This window comes from Syngnathus leptorhynchus, chromosome 5 (assembly GCF_054491065.1).
Source record: "Syngnathus leptorhynchus isolate UIUO chromosome 5, UIUO_Slep, whole genome shotgun sequence".
NCBI classification, from domain to species: domain Eukaryota; kingdom Metazoa; phylum Chordata; class Actinopteri; order Syngnathiformes; family Syngnathidae; genus Syngnathus; species Syngnathus leptorhynchus.
In genome coordinates this window covers 15,638,187-15,656,837 of record NC_141199.1, presented here as the reverse complement: position 1 = coordinate 15,656,837, position 18,651 = coordinate 15,638,187, and the positions used below count along the sequence as shown (strand labels likewise).

Genomic DNA, 18,651 nt, shown 5'->3' with positions numbered 1-18,651 from the left:
CCTGTGCTGAGAGGCAGGGGTCAAAGGTGAACATGAGTGGGTGAAAAGGCCACTTTAGTTACATGGAAAGGTCAAAGCCTTAATGGGAGGCGCAATGGGGGAAACGGCCTAACATGGACTTTAATATTCTTCACAAACACAAATGACCAAAGGAATTATTTGGGAGAAGATTGAATAATTGTTTAACTTAAATATACAAGTTTCTTAACTACTAATTTATTTTAAGATTTACCATTCATTTTTATATATTTTTTTAAACATTTTACCACCATGTTTGTTTTTTATTTTGTTTTTTTACATTTTAATCAGTCACTGTATAAATGTGGCATATGAAAATAGTAAAATGAAAAAAAAGAGGCACTCTAAAAATAATACATCATAATTTACTTGCAAAGATGATGTCACTGACAACTTCTTTGTATTCATAATTAAATGTGATTTATGTAAATTAATGAAACAATTCAATAACGAAAGCAAATACATTTATCAATTAATTTATTTATCAAATAATCAAATTTAAAAAAAAATCCAAGTCACCCATGGACAATGTGTCTTTTAATTCAGATTTCTTCGCCCGGCATGTGCCATGTTTACTTAACTTGAAAGTAATCTTTATTTATTTTGTCTTCTTTTGAAAGATTCTCCCATCTTGGGATGGAGGTAATAAATCTGTGAGGTGTCATCTCAGGCACAACTCCGCCCGCCCTCCCCTCCTTTCCAGTTCAGGTTCGCGTGAGCGACGCCACTTCTGATTAGCGCTGCCTCTCTCTCGCAGGAAAGTCAGCCGACAGGAACAAAGTGATTACTGCCCATCTTGAGGGGCCCAACAGGATTGCATTCATATATAAAAAAAATTTTGCAATTTGACGAGAATAAATTCTCAATGATTTTCTCTTGATTTTTGAAAGATTTTTTGATTTTGAAGTCTAATTTTGAAGTAAAAAAAAACATACATTAATTTTGGCAGGATGAATGGATAGATTTTTTTTTATTTTTTTTTAAATGTGAACGATTTTTGATAGATACTTTTGTGTTCACACGACAATATTCGACCAACAATTTAAACGCGTTTTGAACACTCTCTGTAGCTGAAACGCTCGAGAGAATATCGCAATATCAATACCACAAAATTAATTGTCCTATCAATCGTATCGATACAGCCAAAATATTTCAGATAATTTAGACGCACGCAGTGAAAGAAAGAAGAGCGATTCCATGGCTCCGTCTCATCAGAGCTGTGTTGTCTGTCATTCACAATCGCTGCAGATGAGTCGGAAACCCTTTGAAGTTTTCCAACGTTAAAAGGCTCAAACGCAACCCAAACGCATCTTCTCTACTCGTCAAATGAAATTAGTCGGCGGCGAAGACGAGGGGTTGGATGCTGCCCTCCGCAGCCACACCTAATCATTCTGAGGGTAGCAAAGACGTCAGCGCTCGCCCCCGCTGGGGGGAGGCGGAATTAAAACTGAGGGGAGGGGCAAAAGAAAGGATGCCATAGTTTTTAACAACGCTCTCTCCAAACAAAACAAAAGTTTCGCCACCAAATCAATACTAGAAAACTTTGCGCAAAGTTGACTTGTAAATTCGCGCAGCGGAGAAAATCATAGCATGAGGCCATGAATCAATTACGAGACTGGACGGGATGGTCCCTCCTATGAACCGCGATACTTATCGGACGTATAAGTACGCGTGGAGGGGGGGGGGCTCCCGCTATTATTTGAAGCCCGGCTCCCCGACAAAACGAGCTAACTGCCAAAGGAGATAAGGGGATTTAGAGATCCAAAGAAATAGAGATTTAAAAATTAATGACGGAAAGGATTTTCCTTCATGTATCTACAACTTGTAAGCTGAACTCGGCTTATAAAGAGGAGCCACGGAGACAAATTGCATTTTAGAATAAAGTGATGGCGAAAGGGGAAAAACAAGCTGTGAATATTTAATGGAGCTTCGCAGACTCCTGGCAAACAAATCAATAAGGTGATAGTAAACATAAGGAGACTCAAAGTACGGGCGAGGAGGGAGGACAGGTGTCAGAATTTAGGTTTCTTTTTGACATTTGTGAAGGTTAGGAGATTGTAAGTGTCTCTGTGTGTCAGTCAGTCGGCTCCAAAGGTCAGAGCCACTCTATTTTCCTTCGTTAATTACAGCCACAGACATCTCGGGGTAAATGGCCGGCGAAAGGTTGGAACGGGAAAATGCAGAAATACATTGATATTTACACGTCGGTTCACGTGTGGCGTTTTGCGGGCGTCGATGCCAAATCCGTGATGACGTAAAAGGAAGTTGACTGTACTACTTTGGAATTGTATTTCTTTCCTGATCGCAAAATCCATTCCCGTTCATTGCGTCCACACATATTCCGGGAAGTCAGTTTTGAGTGTGGCGCTATAATGAGCCCGATGCCTTTCACACTCGCAGATAGCCAGATGCAAACAACATTAAAGTTTGATGCGGCTCGAAGAAAGGCCGGAGTCTGAGGGGAACTCCAGGACAAAACCTCTTCGACACTATGGCCGGTGAAATATGAAAAGTATACAAACAAATAAATACAGAAATAAACATATTGGGATTGTAACAACAACAAAAATTAATTGGAGAATCGGTTTGATTTCACCGACTCGAATCGATCCACGTTTGGGTTAGGGTTAGACTCGAATCGATCCACGTTTGGAATCGTCTTTTATTGGAGCAATATATCCTTGGAGGAAGTTCTAAAGTTACAGTACTGACAAGTTCTTTCATATGTATACAAAAAATCATCATACACTGTCAAATTGGGCCATAGCATATCAAATCGAACCAAATCGAATTATTCCTCTTAAAAAAACATCAAGCTCGTACTCCATTTGTACTTTCTCCTACTACCTCAATTCCTCCAAGTAAATTGGCTTTGTCTTATTTCTAGCGTGCGTGTGTGTGTGGGTAGACCTCGTGAACGGGACTTCACCGTTTGCTTGGCCATTACTCCGCCCGCCACCTTTGACCTGCGCCAAAGCACTAAATGCTTTTCTTGTCTTACCAAGTGAAACAGGGTTGAACGAACGCGTCTCTTTCCGCTCGGGGGGCATGTAAGAAAATGGCGAGTGAACAATCGCGTGTGCACTCTTGAGCTCCGGTCTCCGACGGCAACGACCGGGCCCTAAAGTGAACGGCCAACTCTTCTGAGGCATGAAATAATAATAACATCCCACTTCCGACCGACCGCTAAAGAGGTGGGCTGGACGACGGATCGAGGGGGGGCTCTCTATTGTCACCGTCCACTGGAGAGATCCGAGTATTCCCGAGTCTTTGATGGGAAAGACAATAGAGCTGGCCTAGAAAGGCTTCCCATTAAAATTTAACAAGCGACTTTTGTCTCACACGATGCGACTAAGAGAGTGTGTGCCTAAATGACTACGGGGACAGGTAGCAGCACTCAAGACCTCTTATTTGTTTCCTTGGTCCACTCGCTGCCCCTTTTTTTTTCCCCCAGGTATGTCCCGACCTTTCTCCGTCCACCACGAGGCGACGGCTCCTTCTCACAGAATGTTCAGGCCAAATTGGATTAACGCCACACTGGTATGACCCGGGGCACTTAACAAAGACAGATGCACTTAAGGGAGGCCACAAAATGATGCGTGTGACTTAACGCGGAATTGACGAGATGGAGCCCGGACCGCAGCGCCGGTGTAATGTGGCGTCTACCGGAAGGGGCCATCAGACGGTGGAAAAGCAGTCGACTGCCAATCGCACGGAATCAAAGATCATGTTAGAATCTTCGGTACAAGGAATCTGTTTACGTTGGTTCCGACATTACGGGGAAGTACTGGACCGGCCTACCTCTCACAATCAATGTGTCCAAATTCAAAGGACGTGATTCTGGATCTGTCAAATAGAGATTTAACTGTGTTTGACCTGTAATTGTACTATCCGTTCAGTTTCCTTATTCATTAATAATGTTGCTGGCGTGAATCGGGTATTTGGACTCATTTTGACGGCGAAGACTACAGTAGGCATCGATTAGCCCTCGATGCCTCGGTATGTAGATCCTGCACGTATGGATTTCTTTCCAATTAAGGTTGGAATTATTCAAGGGGGGGGTGGGAGGGGCGCCCTCTTGACGGTGCGCAAACAATGACATAACATTGGAAAAACATCTTTGAGCCAATCGATGATAAACAAACAAATGATGTTGGCTCAACGATTAACGGCTCTCTCTATCGGGCTCTTAAGGGTGTTTGGGGGCAGGAGAGGCACACAAACATACGTCGGACAGGCCCCGGCCGTGTACGATTTAGAGGCGGTGAGATCGGCAACAGTTCCGCTCCACGTGAAGAAGAAGCAGGTAGGGAGTTGAAAGAGCGGCGGGGGAACATTGTTCCAAAGGAATGGCTTTATGGAAATGAAGGTTAAAGGGAGCATTGTCCTTCCTGTGATAGGAACCTATGAAGCACTGACACGTGCCCCCGCCCCGAAAGCCCCCCCCCTCCCCCTCCCAACCATCTGTCCGCCACTCTCCAACAAGAAACCATGTTACTATGAGAGGGGGTCACCGTTCACCCTAATCACGGCCGTGACATGACATGCTGTAGGTTGCCCCTCAGTGTTAAATATTTATGTCAGCAGCGCTGTAATGCCGTGATGGCTGTCAGGACTTTGACACGGGTGCGCTCTCTTTTTCCATTTCACTCTCTTTCTGTGCACATTAAAATGCAGCAAAAATGGAAAAAAAAAAAAAAAACGAAAATCGGCAAAGAGAGACGGGAAAAGTTGAAGCGTAATAAATGGGCTGCTTTCATTTTTTTGCCGTCATTGCGATGCTATGAAAGGAATAAGCAAATGAAAATGCGGCTTCTTAAAAGTCAGCTCAAAAGTCACAGGTACCACACTTTACAAATATACAAAAGACATTTAGACATAAGATACAGTCAATGAATCATCCTTTTGTGATTACGGTAAACAAATAAAACGCCTGATGTCATCTACTGGTCAAAAGTGGAATTACAACTTTTACAAAACCCACAATGGAATTGGTTGTTGGTTGATTTTATTGGGTGCATTTCTTTTCTACTTTCAGCTACTTGATGTTGGAATACTTAGTTAGAGACAATAAAATTTAAATTAAAAAAATAGTACATTATTCTAGCAGTTGTTCTTATCAAATACGTTTATTGAACGTTATCCGCTGTAATCCTGCTTTTTAAGCCAATGTACATCTTTGGGTATGACTATCGAAGTATATATAGTGACATGATTTTTAGATTTCTCTCATATCGTGGATTTTCAAATGAACAGGAACGTTCACAATACCTGTTCTTACTCGACTACCGTATTTTAGTGAGCAGCAACTTTGGGTCACGTGAAGCAGTCTAAAAAGACTTTGGAGGTGACAGCGATCACAAGAGACGAGGAGCTGGCCCTCGAGCCTGGCTGACTCCCCCCCATGATAGGTGTCAAGGATATTCTAATGAATGCCAGAGTACATTTCAGGGGGCCATGCTCCGTACAAACCACTGGAGTGGCCCATCTGATGGGGCTGCCATAAACCCCCACCCCGCCTACGAGCACATACACCACTCACTTCGTGTCTGGAAGGAAGGGGGGGGGGGGGGGGGGGGGGTTAAGAAGATTAATCAATGTCAATGTCTTTTCCTTTTTGAAGCCAATAAGGTGCACAGTGTCTGACCATGCCCAACAGAACATCACTTTGTACCGTCGCAACGGCGCCCCCGCTGACCCCCCGAGCAGTCCCACTTGTCAAAGTCAAGGGGGCGTTCGGCGGGGAGAGCGGCCTTCCGCATAGCACTCCGCTCCGCCCTGCTTGACCTATTCTCTGATATTTGACCACTCGGTTGCAAGACGCTTGCTCTTTCGAGCTGAAATGTCACTGGGGCATCTTGTCAGCTCACAGACACCTCGGCCTGACAAGCGATTTTACTTTGGTGTGCTACAAGGCAGAAAATGCAGGGCCCGTGGCCTTGACGCTCACAAACTGTCATTGGGGCCAAGCAGGGCTAACTTGATGCTGACTAAACTGCTCTGCTGTTGGGACGCCGGAGTCGGTTCAAATGCTTGGCTATGACCTTATATCGATAGCTGTGAAATGATTTGCAAACAAAAGCCAACGGGACAAAATAAATGGTCAATAAAATTCCAATTTTCATTCATATTTACAAAAATTGGAAATCATATCAATGATCCACCCAGGTTTAATTTAAAATTAATTGAACGTGGTGAACCTTTATATGATAAAATTAATACAATAAGACTACTGAGGAGAGTCAACTTCAAGCCATTGGAATTTTCCCAACTGTCATAAAACTCCATCCATCCTATTTAGCATATGCAACGATTCTTATGATTTCGATTTTTTCGGTGATCCGCCCAAAAATCCTGATTGTCTCAAGCCAAATTTCTAGTCTCACGTAACCTGTTGGTTGACTGTTTTTGCTTCTCCTTTGATTGGTTATTCCCCATTATTTCCAGCTAAATGGAGGGAAAACACTCTCCTGCCAGCTGGCTTTTACCCGGCGGTGACATGGCGGCATGAATGAAGGAGAAGGATGGCGATTGGAAGTAGCAGTCACATCATATCTGGTTTGTGCAACCTGCTCAAAGTTTGCAACTAAATGCTTGTCTCCAGTGGAGCTGACAGGGAGGAAGTGGGCGCTCAGTGAACCATGGCCGGGCTGCCATGAAATGACAGGAATCATTGGCATACATTTCAAACCGCCCTGCGCTATCCTATTAAAGTGCCACGTCCCCCCCGCTTTAAAACAGACAAGGAGGAATCCGCGTTGATAGATAGAGACTAAAATGGCTTATTGATTTCCTTCCTTCTTTTTGTTGCCCTTTGTTAAGGAACTTAGAAGGGGGGGGGGATCCAGTGATCCCACAAACTTACCTTTTTAATACGCTGTATGTTGTCGGGGGTAAAGTACCGGAGTATTGAAATTAGTAATGACAGTCCTAGCGTGCCTTACAAACACGAACGACAATTTTGAAACATTTTTAATGGCTTCAAACGTTTTTAAAATACATTTAAACAGTAACTATTTTTGTACATAAGCAAATAAAATAAATCATCAATCGGCCCCGAGACCATTTGTGGAAAAGACTGAAAAATAAACGTAGAGGAAATAGCTATCAAAATAACACATTGTGATATTGTTCAAGTCCTAATGTTTATTGGCAATTAACTTGACTGTCTGACAGTACATTCAACCTGTTAAGGCCGAGGAAGCGAGAAGACGTAATGGTCCTTTAAGCAGTTTACTGAGCTGTTAGCGTCATTTCACGAGCCATGAAACGGTTCACAGTCATTGCTGGCATTTTAACAATAGGTGAAATATCAAAGGAATTTGATTTCCGAAGCGTATCCAATTGCGTTCAGATGAGACTCGGGATTTAAGTGAGAAGTCTCCAGGTAAAATGGGAACGACTGAGAGAAAATGTTAGCAAACGTTAGCAGTTAGCAAAGTCAAACGCTATTTTTGGTCTGCGTTAGAAAAAGTCTGGAACTAATGATGCTGCCATTAAATACAGTTTAATCAGTCTACCTCCAGCCAAAGTAGGCTGTGTTTGGCTTCAGCTCTCCTACAAAGCAACGCAGGCAATTAAAACACCTCGCGTTGTTTAGCTAATCCACTCGCGAGCTTGATTTTGAGCAGATTAGCGCTAGCTACGCAGCTGTTGATTTTGAACAGATTAGCTTACTTCTCGCTAAAATCCTTGACGATATAGAACATTTTACCCATTTTTGATACCCACTCTTCCTCCCCTTGAAGATACTTGACTCTAAAATGAGCCTTGAGCCCCGAACCTGACATGCCACTGGCCAACCTAAGCAGAACTTAATGAAAGAGGCCCCCAAATATTCACCGCTAAGCGGCTCCCCGGGGACGGCCGCGTTGTTGACAATGTCGAGGAGGGTTTGGCGGAGAGTCCATTTATCTTCCTAAAGCTCACGTTCAATCTCCATCACGCTGTCAGATGGAAATGAGACCATCTCTTTTGTATCATTCGCTCCCCCGCAAGTGCTACACGGAGCCCCTTCCCGCCGTATGACAAAAACAGCCTAATTAAAGAGGATTGAATGATAGATGAGAGCCTAGCGTTTGTGGCGGTTTACACACCGGCGGCGCTAGAATATTCGCGCCGAGGAAGGCGTTAGATTTCCCCCTGCCGTGGGTGCCTCAACATACTCAACCATCCATAATGTAGGCCTTATGAAACTGATGGGCCAGAACACAGTCTCTATTCTGAAGGGCACAAAGCATTTGACAAGGTTGTTAGTAGGACTTTGTCCCGGCGCAGTCGCCGATTTGGCTAATTGTGTGGAATCGTCTGCCGCGCTGCGCAGAACGGAGCAGGCGGTCCGATCTCAGCGCACGCAATTAAATGCAAAATGTTAGGAATTGGTATTTTGAATGAAATGTTTGAATTTAACTCCGAGATAATCCCATCGAAACCTTGATTGAGGATCGTTAATTTGGGTGTCTCAAACTTGTTTTCATTATGGATGACATCACAGATGTTTGGCAGTTTTTATTTTGGAATGAGGCGGAGTATTAGGATTATTTTTATAATGTGTCCATTGGAAGACAAAAATGGTCACTTAGTATTGCGTAATGGCTATACAGCAATACCAAAATAAATATAAATTGAAAATGAACTGATGAAATGATATTGACAAAGAAAAATAAAGGACTTTTATGACAAAATTATATTATTTACTGTATTTATTACTTTTATAATGTAAAATGTAGCCTTAGTTCTTTTTTTTAGCTCTTATTTTGTCCCCCAATTTTTTTTGCAATTTCATTTATATCATTAACTTTGGATCGTGTCAAATGTTATTTTTCTTATATACCTTAGGTCGCGAAGAAAATAGGCAGCGAGCCACAAATGATCCTCAGGCCATAATTTGGACACCCCTCATTTACTCTCCAATTAACCTTCCTAAATTCAAATCAAGGCAGTTACAATTGCCAAGCATACATGTAAAGCATTTTCTTCGCCATGCCGCTCAAACAGCTTGAATATGAAAAAAAAAAAAAAAAGAGAAAATAAGCAACTGAATGAATTTAAGGTTGTATGTCTCAAAATAATCATTTGGGACAAAGAGTGGGCGTGCACCAAAAGGGCATGAGTGAGTATAATTGGGTGTGTGTCATGTGCATGCGCATGTGGGCAGTGGAAAGGGGGGGGGGGGTTGGTTCTTACCGCTTTAACGGCCCCAGCGGCGCCGCTTTAGGCCCGGTGACAGGGCTCTGTCTCTCAGCCACACTTGAGTGGGTCCCGCTGACACTCAACTGTCAAGCGGTCGAGAGGCTTGCAGCGCCGCCCTCGCATGCTCTACAGCTTCACCCAATTAACTTGCTTTCACTTGACATCGTGGCAAAGAGCTTCATAATAGGTGGTCAAGGTGCGGCGTGTCTGCTTTTTTCGGCCCTCTCGCTTGACGACCCGCCGCATACACAGCCGAGCGTGGCGCGGCGCGCCCCTCCCTCCCTCCCTCCCCTCTCAATGCTTTTGTGCCTCTGCGCTTCTCGCAGGCCTCTCATGCTTGATTCTGTCTGCTCACAGCTCTGTGACAGCAGGGGAGCATTGATCCAGGAGAGGACTATGAAAAGGTCTCGCCTGGCGTCCTGCCTAAAGTACACGCTGGTCTTGGAGCACTAAAACGACACGTGCCGACTTGAACGTTTGTGTGGGTTTACGCTCGGGTGGACTCTTGCGCGAGTTTGTTCACATGTTGCCATGTGTGTTTGGCAGAGGTGACTTATGGGTGTTTGCGCCGTTGTGGGCGTGAACACAGCCATGTGGCTTCCCTGCCAATGCAAATGGCTTCTTTCATTTCTATTCAATTAAAGATAGATACCCGACACAAAAATACGCCTTCCTTCAAATTAAGCCTCAACTCGGCCTACTTTAAATGTCAAATCTTTTTCCCGCACGGCAACTTTGAAGGTGAAACTTCAAGACGTAACTTTACTAACGCCTCTGCTATCCAGGAACCTGTTTGTGACTGCAAGAAGTGTGGCTATTCCCAGCTCCCCATTAGACGTGTAGTCAGTTGGGCGAAGGACTTAAAGGAAGGAAGGAAAAACGATTTGACCCCCGACAGCGCGTTTGGGGAAGAGGGTCTTGAAGCATGTCAGCTCCACTCAGGCTCCGCTTCCCCTCTGTGTCCTTCCTATTTTTTCCCCAGTGCCGGGCTGAAACTTTGAAAACATCCACCTTAATAGGACCCAGTCAGCGTATGCTACTCTCACCGTCCGTCAAAGTGTGATCTGCGGTGTCAGGCCCGGGCCCGACTTTGACAGAATGTCTCCAAACGAACAGCGCAACGGTGTTTTCCCTGCACGGCGCTCAGTTCCTCGCCGTGTAGTCCACTGGCATCTCCATCGCACTTTGCTTCCTCTCCCTTTGCTCTGCTGCTTGATTTCACTTTGTGAAGCACCTTGCTACATTCCATTGACAGATGGGGGCACAAGATAGCCTAATTGTTGTTTTCCTAATTTCCAGTATGTTGCAGGTCATATTGACATAGGAAGAAGAGAAGAAATACCAATTGTACACACAAACACACATAGGTAAGGACCACTTAAAAAAAAAAACACTATAAAATAATTCCACTATGAATAACCACTTAAAAATAACTAGGAAAACAACTAGAAAGACAACAACAAAAAAACTATAAAATAATTCCACTAAAACCTATAAAATAATTCCCCTGGATTAATTCTCCTTTTTGTGTTTTTTTATTTGTTTTTTTTAATCATTGTTAAATTGTGGATTTAATAAAGTTAGAAAAACAGTTTTTAAACTGAGGATAACATTTAGTCTTTCAACTTTATTATTTTGCCTTTTTACAATCAAATGTGAAGTCGAAACCTAGCCCAAGTTTGACAGAAACCTCGCCCACCGCTAACAAACAAGGCACCTGTGCATCTTTCTAAATTACACTCCAGCTAGCCTATCCCGCTCTTTTGTTTGCCTGCAAGTGTTTTGACCCCAAAGATTTGCCTTGGATCCCTGGAGTTTGGGAACTTCACCTCGCAACTGCAAAGAAAATAAACATCAGTTTCCAAAATTCCCATTGCCCAACAATCCCGTTCCGTCCCTTCGACTTAACGCTGCCGGAAATTAAACAATTCATGGCTGCAAGGTCAAAATCTGTCCAGCATCGATTGAGGATATTGACCACTCGCTGGATACAATTTGCCGTGTTATCGCACGGCATCGCTGACACCGTATCGTTGTCTCCTACTAAATTAGACGTTCTCCGCTGATTCCAACAACAACCAATCCGGCGTGCAGTCCGCCATTTGTCCAAAATCAGATGGGATAGACTCCAGAGACCAGGACAAATAATCCAATTTTAGGAAAATTAAGTTGGAAAATTATGATGAAAATATTATTTATTTATTTTTTTTATTGTTGTAAAAGAAGAAAGTTGAAATTTTAATCAATTGTAATTTCCGAGGGTGGGAAAAAAAAGTTTCACAAAGTTTTGGCCATCATTAAGAACAGTGAAATGTGATTCTTGTAGGAATTTCTATATTATTACATCCATTTTTATACTAAACACCGAGTTCCACATTTTACATTCATATCAGGAGCCATTCTCAGGAGTGCCATTATAAAACAAGTATTTAGCTTCAAGGAAAAAAGTCTTTGAAATGATGCCTTCAACTTTAGTATTTGCACAAGGAGCAGACTTCATTACACACCAGCTGCAACGGGCCGGCAGGATTTCCCGAATGCTGCCTGAGCCTTATTATTTTTCGGTGAAATACAAATCGATTGCGTTTTATCCAGACACGGAAAACAATTAGCCAAGAGCATGAGTAAGACAGCAAGACGTATGGGTGTGTAAACGGGACGGAGGCGAGGTCATATTTTAATGGCTGCCGTTGTCGCCACTTAATATCCTCACGGTGACAAAATGCTGAAGCAGAGAAACCCGAGTGGACTTTCATAAAATCCACCCTGGTCGCGCCTAATATATCTCCAGGACATTCTGGGCGTAGAAGGTATAAATCTGGCTTTTTCTTTCCAAGTCCCTTTCGTGCACGTTGAAAAAGGCGAGACGCCGGCCGGTCCCCACAGACACGGGACCGCAGTCGGAATACATACTTTGGACGGCCCGTGTTGACATTGTAATAGCATCGTTCGGGCTCTCCCTCAACTCCGCTGCTGTACCACAATGTTAAATTGCTGCGAGGAGTCATGTCTGCTTTCCTACGGCTCAAAACGCGCCACATGACTGGAGCGGACTAGGTTTCATTATTAACATATTGATTGGAATGTTGAACTCAGAACTTGGATGGTCCTCACGTTGCATTTCCAAATGATTCCGAATCATTTGGTTTTTGTCATTTAGGGAAATTGGGACGGTCCTAAGGGAATTATTTTCACCTGAGAGTGTCACTCACAACAACTATAGTCATTGTAACGGTAAGATGGTGAATCAGACTAATTAGCTTTTTTTATCTAGTTCAGTCTTAAAACCTAATGTCTGGACAATGCTAGTCAACAATGATGGGCTCACATGCTTTTCTATGGACTCCATTATGTTTAACAAAATATAACAAAATAACTTGAATGAAAATGTAAGTAAATAAATACATAAATAAAATAGAAACTGCTATAAAAGGAGATTAAATGAAAATGTAAACTACATTTTATGTTTGTAAAAGTAACTATTTCTGTATGGCAACCATGTCCTTTGTTTTCATCTTTGTCAACATTTTAAATGTCTTTTTTCCAGTATCACTGCATAATTTACAGCAATTTCTTGTTGAACTTCAAGCAGATTATCAAACTTGTAACAAAATGTTACAAACAGCACAAAATATTCACATGACTATATGCTCAGCAACAAACACAAACACACTAAAGCAAAGAGCCAAACATTTCTTACCTGTTTTGCATGTGACCTGCATTTTTGCCTGACTAAACAAACATTTCCAAATAATGCCAAAACTTTAAAAATGGCTGACCTGTCCGTGATGAAATTAGTCATTCCGGAAACACGTACCAAAGGAACGGTTCCCAGTCAACTCAAACCTAACCGAACAATTTCACATCAATTCCCAAACTTTCCATAGAAAGTTTCCAATATATACCAAATTTCCCAATGAAAATTTGTAACTTTTAATCCTACAAAGTGCGGCATGTTTTGAACAAGGGGAAAAGGGGAATAAATCTAAATGAAGTAGGCGGATGTGGTGAGAGGTCTCGGTAGTGGCGAACGCATTCCCGGCCACCAAAGTCGAGGAAACGCAGCAGGGGAACAAGAATGTGAAACTCCAAAGTGCCAGCTGGCTCAACAACTCGTGTCCAGTTTGGATTACTGGTGCCTATTATTTCACGCCAAAAAAAAAAAAAAAAAACGTTTTTTCAATGTGCCAGAGCTGCAAAATCATATCAACAGTCATCCGTCTTTGTTAGTTTGTTTCTCTGGACAAACAAATCTTCCAAGTGGTCAGCGAGCAATGAGTCAGAGTCGTGCGTTTCGGGGTGATGACATCATGACCAGGCGAGTGGGAGGTAACGGCGGAACAAGAATAAATCATCCCATCAAACTCTGCCTATCCTCCACACGCGGCCTCATTGATCTTTCTTGCTTCTGACAGCTACACTGGAATAATAATGACAAAAGGGGAGATAACGCTGATTATGCACACATTAACACTGCGCGCAGCAAGTGGAAGACTTTCCTCTGCTCAAACATACACAAATAAGGCAAAGCGATCACAGATGTGCGCACATAAACGGGATACTTGTGGGTGTATGAACAAGCGTGTGCGATAGAAGGGCCGCGGAAAAGAAGCAAAAACAAAAGCTACAAGAATGCAATTAGCGTAGCCTGCCATTTTATGCTAGCAAACTTTCCAAATGCTAAATTATGTTTGTTTGGGAAACACAAATTTGAATGTTAGTTTTGTTTAGTTTGTCAGTAAACTTTAAACTGGGAGTTGCATTTAACAGCTTTCTTTTTCTTTTTATTCCCAATCTGCCAAAATGCTGCTTTTTTTGGTGGAGTTGAGTTTGCCGCCACCCCATCTAGTGCTCACATTTTTGCTTGCAAGTCAGGCCACTCACACGTCAAGGTGCCGGCTGTAATTTCATATTTTTGTTCTGGTAGTATTTTTTATTTTTTTGGGGTGTATTCTATTGCACTTGCAAGATGAAACTCTTAAAACCCCTTTCATTGTCTGGCTTTTGTTTTTTCCTACTCTGGAGACTTTACACCAATTTACACACCGACTTCATCCACATGATGTTTAAATTAAAGACGGATGAGGAGGAGGAGGGGGGTAGTTAAAAAAAAATAAAAAGCTTTCCTGAACATGCTAGAAAATTATTTTCTCTGGACAGTTTTAAGAGTCGACATCCTGTGCTGGAGTTCTCTAATCATCACCAGCACAATTTACAATCAGAACACACAGCGAGCCAGTTCAGACCAGCTCATCTGTTGACTTTGGCCCCCGCCGAGCCCCGCGTCCTGCACCGCGTGTGTGTGTATTCGCTCGCCATTTGAGACTTGGGTGACTCGGCGGCGAGCCCCGACAAGGGTGGGGTGAACCTCAGCGGTGCCGAGGTGACCGCACGAATGCACATGTGCGCGGCTAAACACATGGAATCGCACTCTGGCGCATATGCGAATAAGATTTGGGAGGGTTTGATAAACACAGATACGCACGCCACTAGACGACCGTGACGCGCATACACCGGGATGATTTATGGCCAGAATCCACAGACACAAGCAAATGTAAAGCCAAACACACATGATGCTACATTTGCATTCAGCGTGGCCCGAGCGTGCGAGTGTGTGTCACACTCAGGATGATCTCCCCACCCACAGCTGCCTTGGCCGGCCTCCATTTCGCCACTGCTGCTGCTGCTTTGCCGCAGGGCTCAACACGAGTGTGTACGTGTGTGTGTGTGCGTGTGTGTGTGTGTGTGTGTGTGTGTGTGTGTGTGTGTGTGTGTGTGTGTGTGTGCCCCCTCACGGCCCCAGACTGTCCCGAGCAATGTGCTTCTGATTAGGTGGCTTAATTACAGCTGTAAAAACAATGTTGATATAAGCCTCAAAATTGCAGTGTGTCAGATACTATTAGCCAGCCTTGGGTTCGCGCCAGTGCTATCCAACCCCTCGGCGAAACCCGCCCCCCCCCCCAACTCGTGTCCTCCCATACTTTTCCTCACCCTTTGGATTTTTTTTCCCTCTCCCCACTGTGTTTTATTCCACTCTTTCGTGACACAAGCTACACCACAGACGCGCTCAAAGCGGCCAAGTAAACCGCAAATAAACAACACCGGCGTACTGCTTGACCCTAAGCCGAAAAGGTGAAGTGTTGGCAAGCGACGGGGAATGAAAATGTCCCTGAAGAGGTATAATTCAAATTTAGGGAAAAAAAATATCAAAGACCCACCTTATTATCAACATGCAGTGTAAATATGTAAGTGTTAGCATTGTTAGCATGACTATTTGCAATGGTGTGTTACTATCGGCAAGGGTGCACATAAATGGTGCGCCGGTGCGCATGAGCACTGCAAATTGAATATTGCGCTCCAGTTCAAGTCGGCCAGACTAGAATAATGCAGCTCACTGACTACTGTCAAGCTATATAGCCCGAATTTGAAGTCAAGTCAGTCGTCACAAACAATTTCAAAATAAAAGTAAGGCAGTAGTTGTTACGTTGTTATTTTGAAGTTGAGCCTATATTGAGTCTACATCTAATGGTGGGAAATTGAAAGTGACCACTATTCTGAAAAATGAACGCGTTTGACGAAGCAATTTCCGCTGAATGAGAGGAAAATAAAGAATCCACTGTAACCGATTAAGTGAGAATCACACTTCATTTGTTTGATGGAGTCACTGGCGTGGGGTGCTTGACCTTTTTTTTAGTGGGCTGTGGTTGCACAAAATAAACGCTCAAGGCACTGAGGCCGAGTAAGAGGAGGAATGGGAGGCCTTCCAAGACAGACGGGGGTGAGGGGTGGCGGGGGGGGGTCTGGCAGTCTGGGACAGGACACAGGGCTGCTTTCGCCGGTGACAGTGACGGAGGAGTACAAAGTGTTCCAGAAGTCTGGTCCAGGGAAAACTCGGTAACAACGTCGAGTGGAGGGGAAGGAAGAAAAGCAAAGTCGAAAACCTCAAGTATTCAAATCCTGGGTGGTCCCATCTCCAGACTGGTCCCTGCTTTTTCATTTTTCTTTTTTCTCGTGTGTCCATCTTTGAGGCAGCTTCAGCCTCCAGGTGCAGAGAATGAACGCTGGAAATTCAGCAGGCTGACTTGTAGCTAATCAGCTGCGGCGGCGCAGACACCCAAAAAGCCAATCGGGGCCGAATTTGACAAGACGGCAGCGGAGCGCGGTGAGCGACATGCCAAGGGCGTTTTTCCAAAGCCTTCAGGCCTTCATGGTGGCCCGCCTCAGCCTTGTGGCCGCCGTCTGCAGCTGGCACTTCAAGGTTTTTGCGAATAAATGCCCTAAAAAAAAAAAAAAGAATCACAGGACGCGTGGGACGGGGCGGCGAAGGAAAGCCCGCCAGCGAGCAAACGACCGTGGGCCTAGTATTGATTCTTGTGGACCGGGGCAGGGTGTGTCTCTGCACTTCCCAGCCTTGAGAGGCCGCCCTGTCACTAAAGGTGCAGGCAAGAGCGTATGCCATTTTTTGAATAATTAATGAGCCATTTTCTAAGTGATCGGTGTCCTCGGCAAAGACAATGCATCTTCTCGCTCCCCGGTGGAGAGAGAAAGAGAGACAGAGAGAGAGAGAGAGAGCTCGGCCCGTTTTTGTCCCGATGCCTTTAGGAGCAAAAGGTAAAAGCCTTAATGCACTGAGGCCACTGGAAGTGCTGCCTGGGAAGGACTCCCCCTGGAATCGGCCGGGATGGTGGTCTCCTTTGGACTGGGCCCATCAGAGTGGCCTTCCAGTAAAGGGAGTGCGAGAGAGACAAAGTAGCAGGAAGACAAGGGGGGGGGAGTCACGCGCATGCATTTAGACACGCCGGTGTGTGCGCGCCTGTCGTAAAAACCTATACTAAGTGTAAAGTTTGTTTAGCACATAAAAAACTTGCGCTCACGTTCAAGAATGTTTTCATAAGTGCCCGTCAGTGAAAGTGTTTGTACTGGAATGATTTCTAAACAGGAAAGCAGTCCGGTTAATGGCATCGCCACACCTTTCCCCTCACGCAGGACCGTCGACCCAACCCGAAGAGCTTTGATGATGTCTGGCCCCCGGACATGCTAATGTCCCACCAGAGGTTTGCGAGCTGAAGTTCCAGGTAGAGCACTGCTCAATTGCTTTACAGTACAACCAAATGAAAGGGGACATAATACGCGTACTGTAAACAGCGGATGAGTTGGTTCGACTGAAATGGTTTGAGGAAGCCAACTGGGATGATTTATTTGATGGCAACTAAAATAGCTCAAGAATTAAAAGACTAAACTCTCCAGGTGCTCCTGATGTCATCAGTTCAAAGAAAAACTAATAATTGAAATTAGATTAGGCCTTCTTAAAATGTTCCAAATTGTATTGTACTAATACAAAGAAACAAAAATCGTCTTTGAGTCAAGTTTTTTTGAATGAGTGATTCCAACTGTTTAAATTATGTTAGCTCATTTATTTTTATGGATGCCCGACAATCAAAAATGAAATGACAAGTAACTCTTTTTCTCTTGGGCAGCTAAAAGTGTTTGTCGGAATGCGGCTGGTTGATTTCAATATCAAAGGCGCGTGTTTGCTTAATTTCCATGAAACAGGCGAGGTTGGAAACAAGTTTGGAGCTGAGAGGAGGGTTTCGTCCCAATCAGTCAAGCCCAATGAAAAAATTTGGGAGTAATGCGCAAGATGTCAAGCGTGTTGTTAGCGTCTTGCGACAATTTACTGAAACACGATTTCATACCTTCTTATGAATGTGTCAACGCTGCTGTCTGAAAATGGCAAAATCGCTTATCTATTAGCCACATCAAGCAGTTTATTTTTTTTTATTGCTTCTTTCCTGCGGCTGTTTATCTTGCATATTCATGGATCGGTTTCGAGAACCAGTCAGAGATTTTTTTTTTTTTTGCAAAGCTGCAGTATGGTTACAAAATACCTTGTGAGGAGAGCAAGATAAATCTCCATAATAAGTATTTTTATTAAAAACTAAAAGTATGGCTACTAAATACCTTGTGAGGAGAGCAAGATGAATCTATAAAATAAGTATTTGTATTCAAAACTAAAAGGCACGTGGAAGAATGAAAGTACAAAATAAAAAAGTGCCCCCCCAAAAAATCATGAGCCAACGTAAAAGAAAGGACAAACAAACAAACAGAAGAGACAAAAAGGCACACCTGGACAAGACAAATGGCAGGAGGGAGCTGATTGGTTGACGTAAAGTGCGGGTCGAAAGTCGTCAACCAATCGACTCAATCCCTTTCGGCTGGAGTTTTTCCTTTTCTGATACGATATGAGAAATACGATCCTGAACACGTTTCATATGGAAAGCGTCTTGAGATTTATTTTTTTTTCTTTACAGGCACTATGAAAAAAAAAACAGTTGAATCCACAAGCGGCACGCACGCCACCACAGATCTGCTCCTATTTAAAGCCCCCTCTTACGATGTTCCACGTGCATATATTTTCTCTCCACTCCAACGTAGGATGGT

At 43.7% G+C, this 18,651-nt stretch overlaps 1 protein-coding gene across 9 annotated transcripts in view; it reads right to left on the bottom strand.

Moving 5' to 3' along the window:
- The window catches only part of cntln (centlein, centrosomal protein), a 226,198-nt gene that overhangs the window by 191,442 nt on the left and 16,105 nt on the right, over positions 1–18,651 (bottom strand). For 7 of the 9 annotated variants that reach the window (XR_015065994.1, XM_085911193.1, XM_085911192.1 and 4 more), the window contains one exon: positions 12,911–13,630. The exons of 1 other annotated variant lie outside the window; for it this stretch is intronic. Coding sequence is in view for 7 of the 8 variants with exons in the window: in XM_085911193.1 (XP_085767319.1) it covers positions 12,911–13,012 (102 nt within the window). In the remaining variant the exon portion in view is untranslated. The remainder of the gene's footprint in view (positions 1–12,910; positions 13,631–18,651) is intronic. One more of the 9 variants, XM_085911187.1, reaches the window with a different exon arrangement.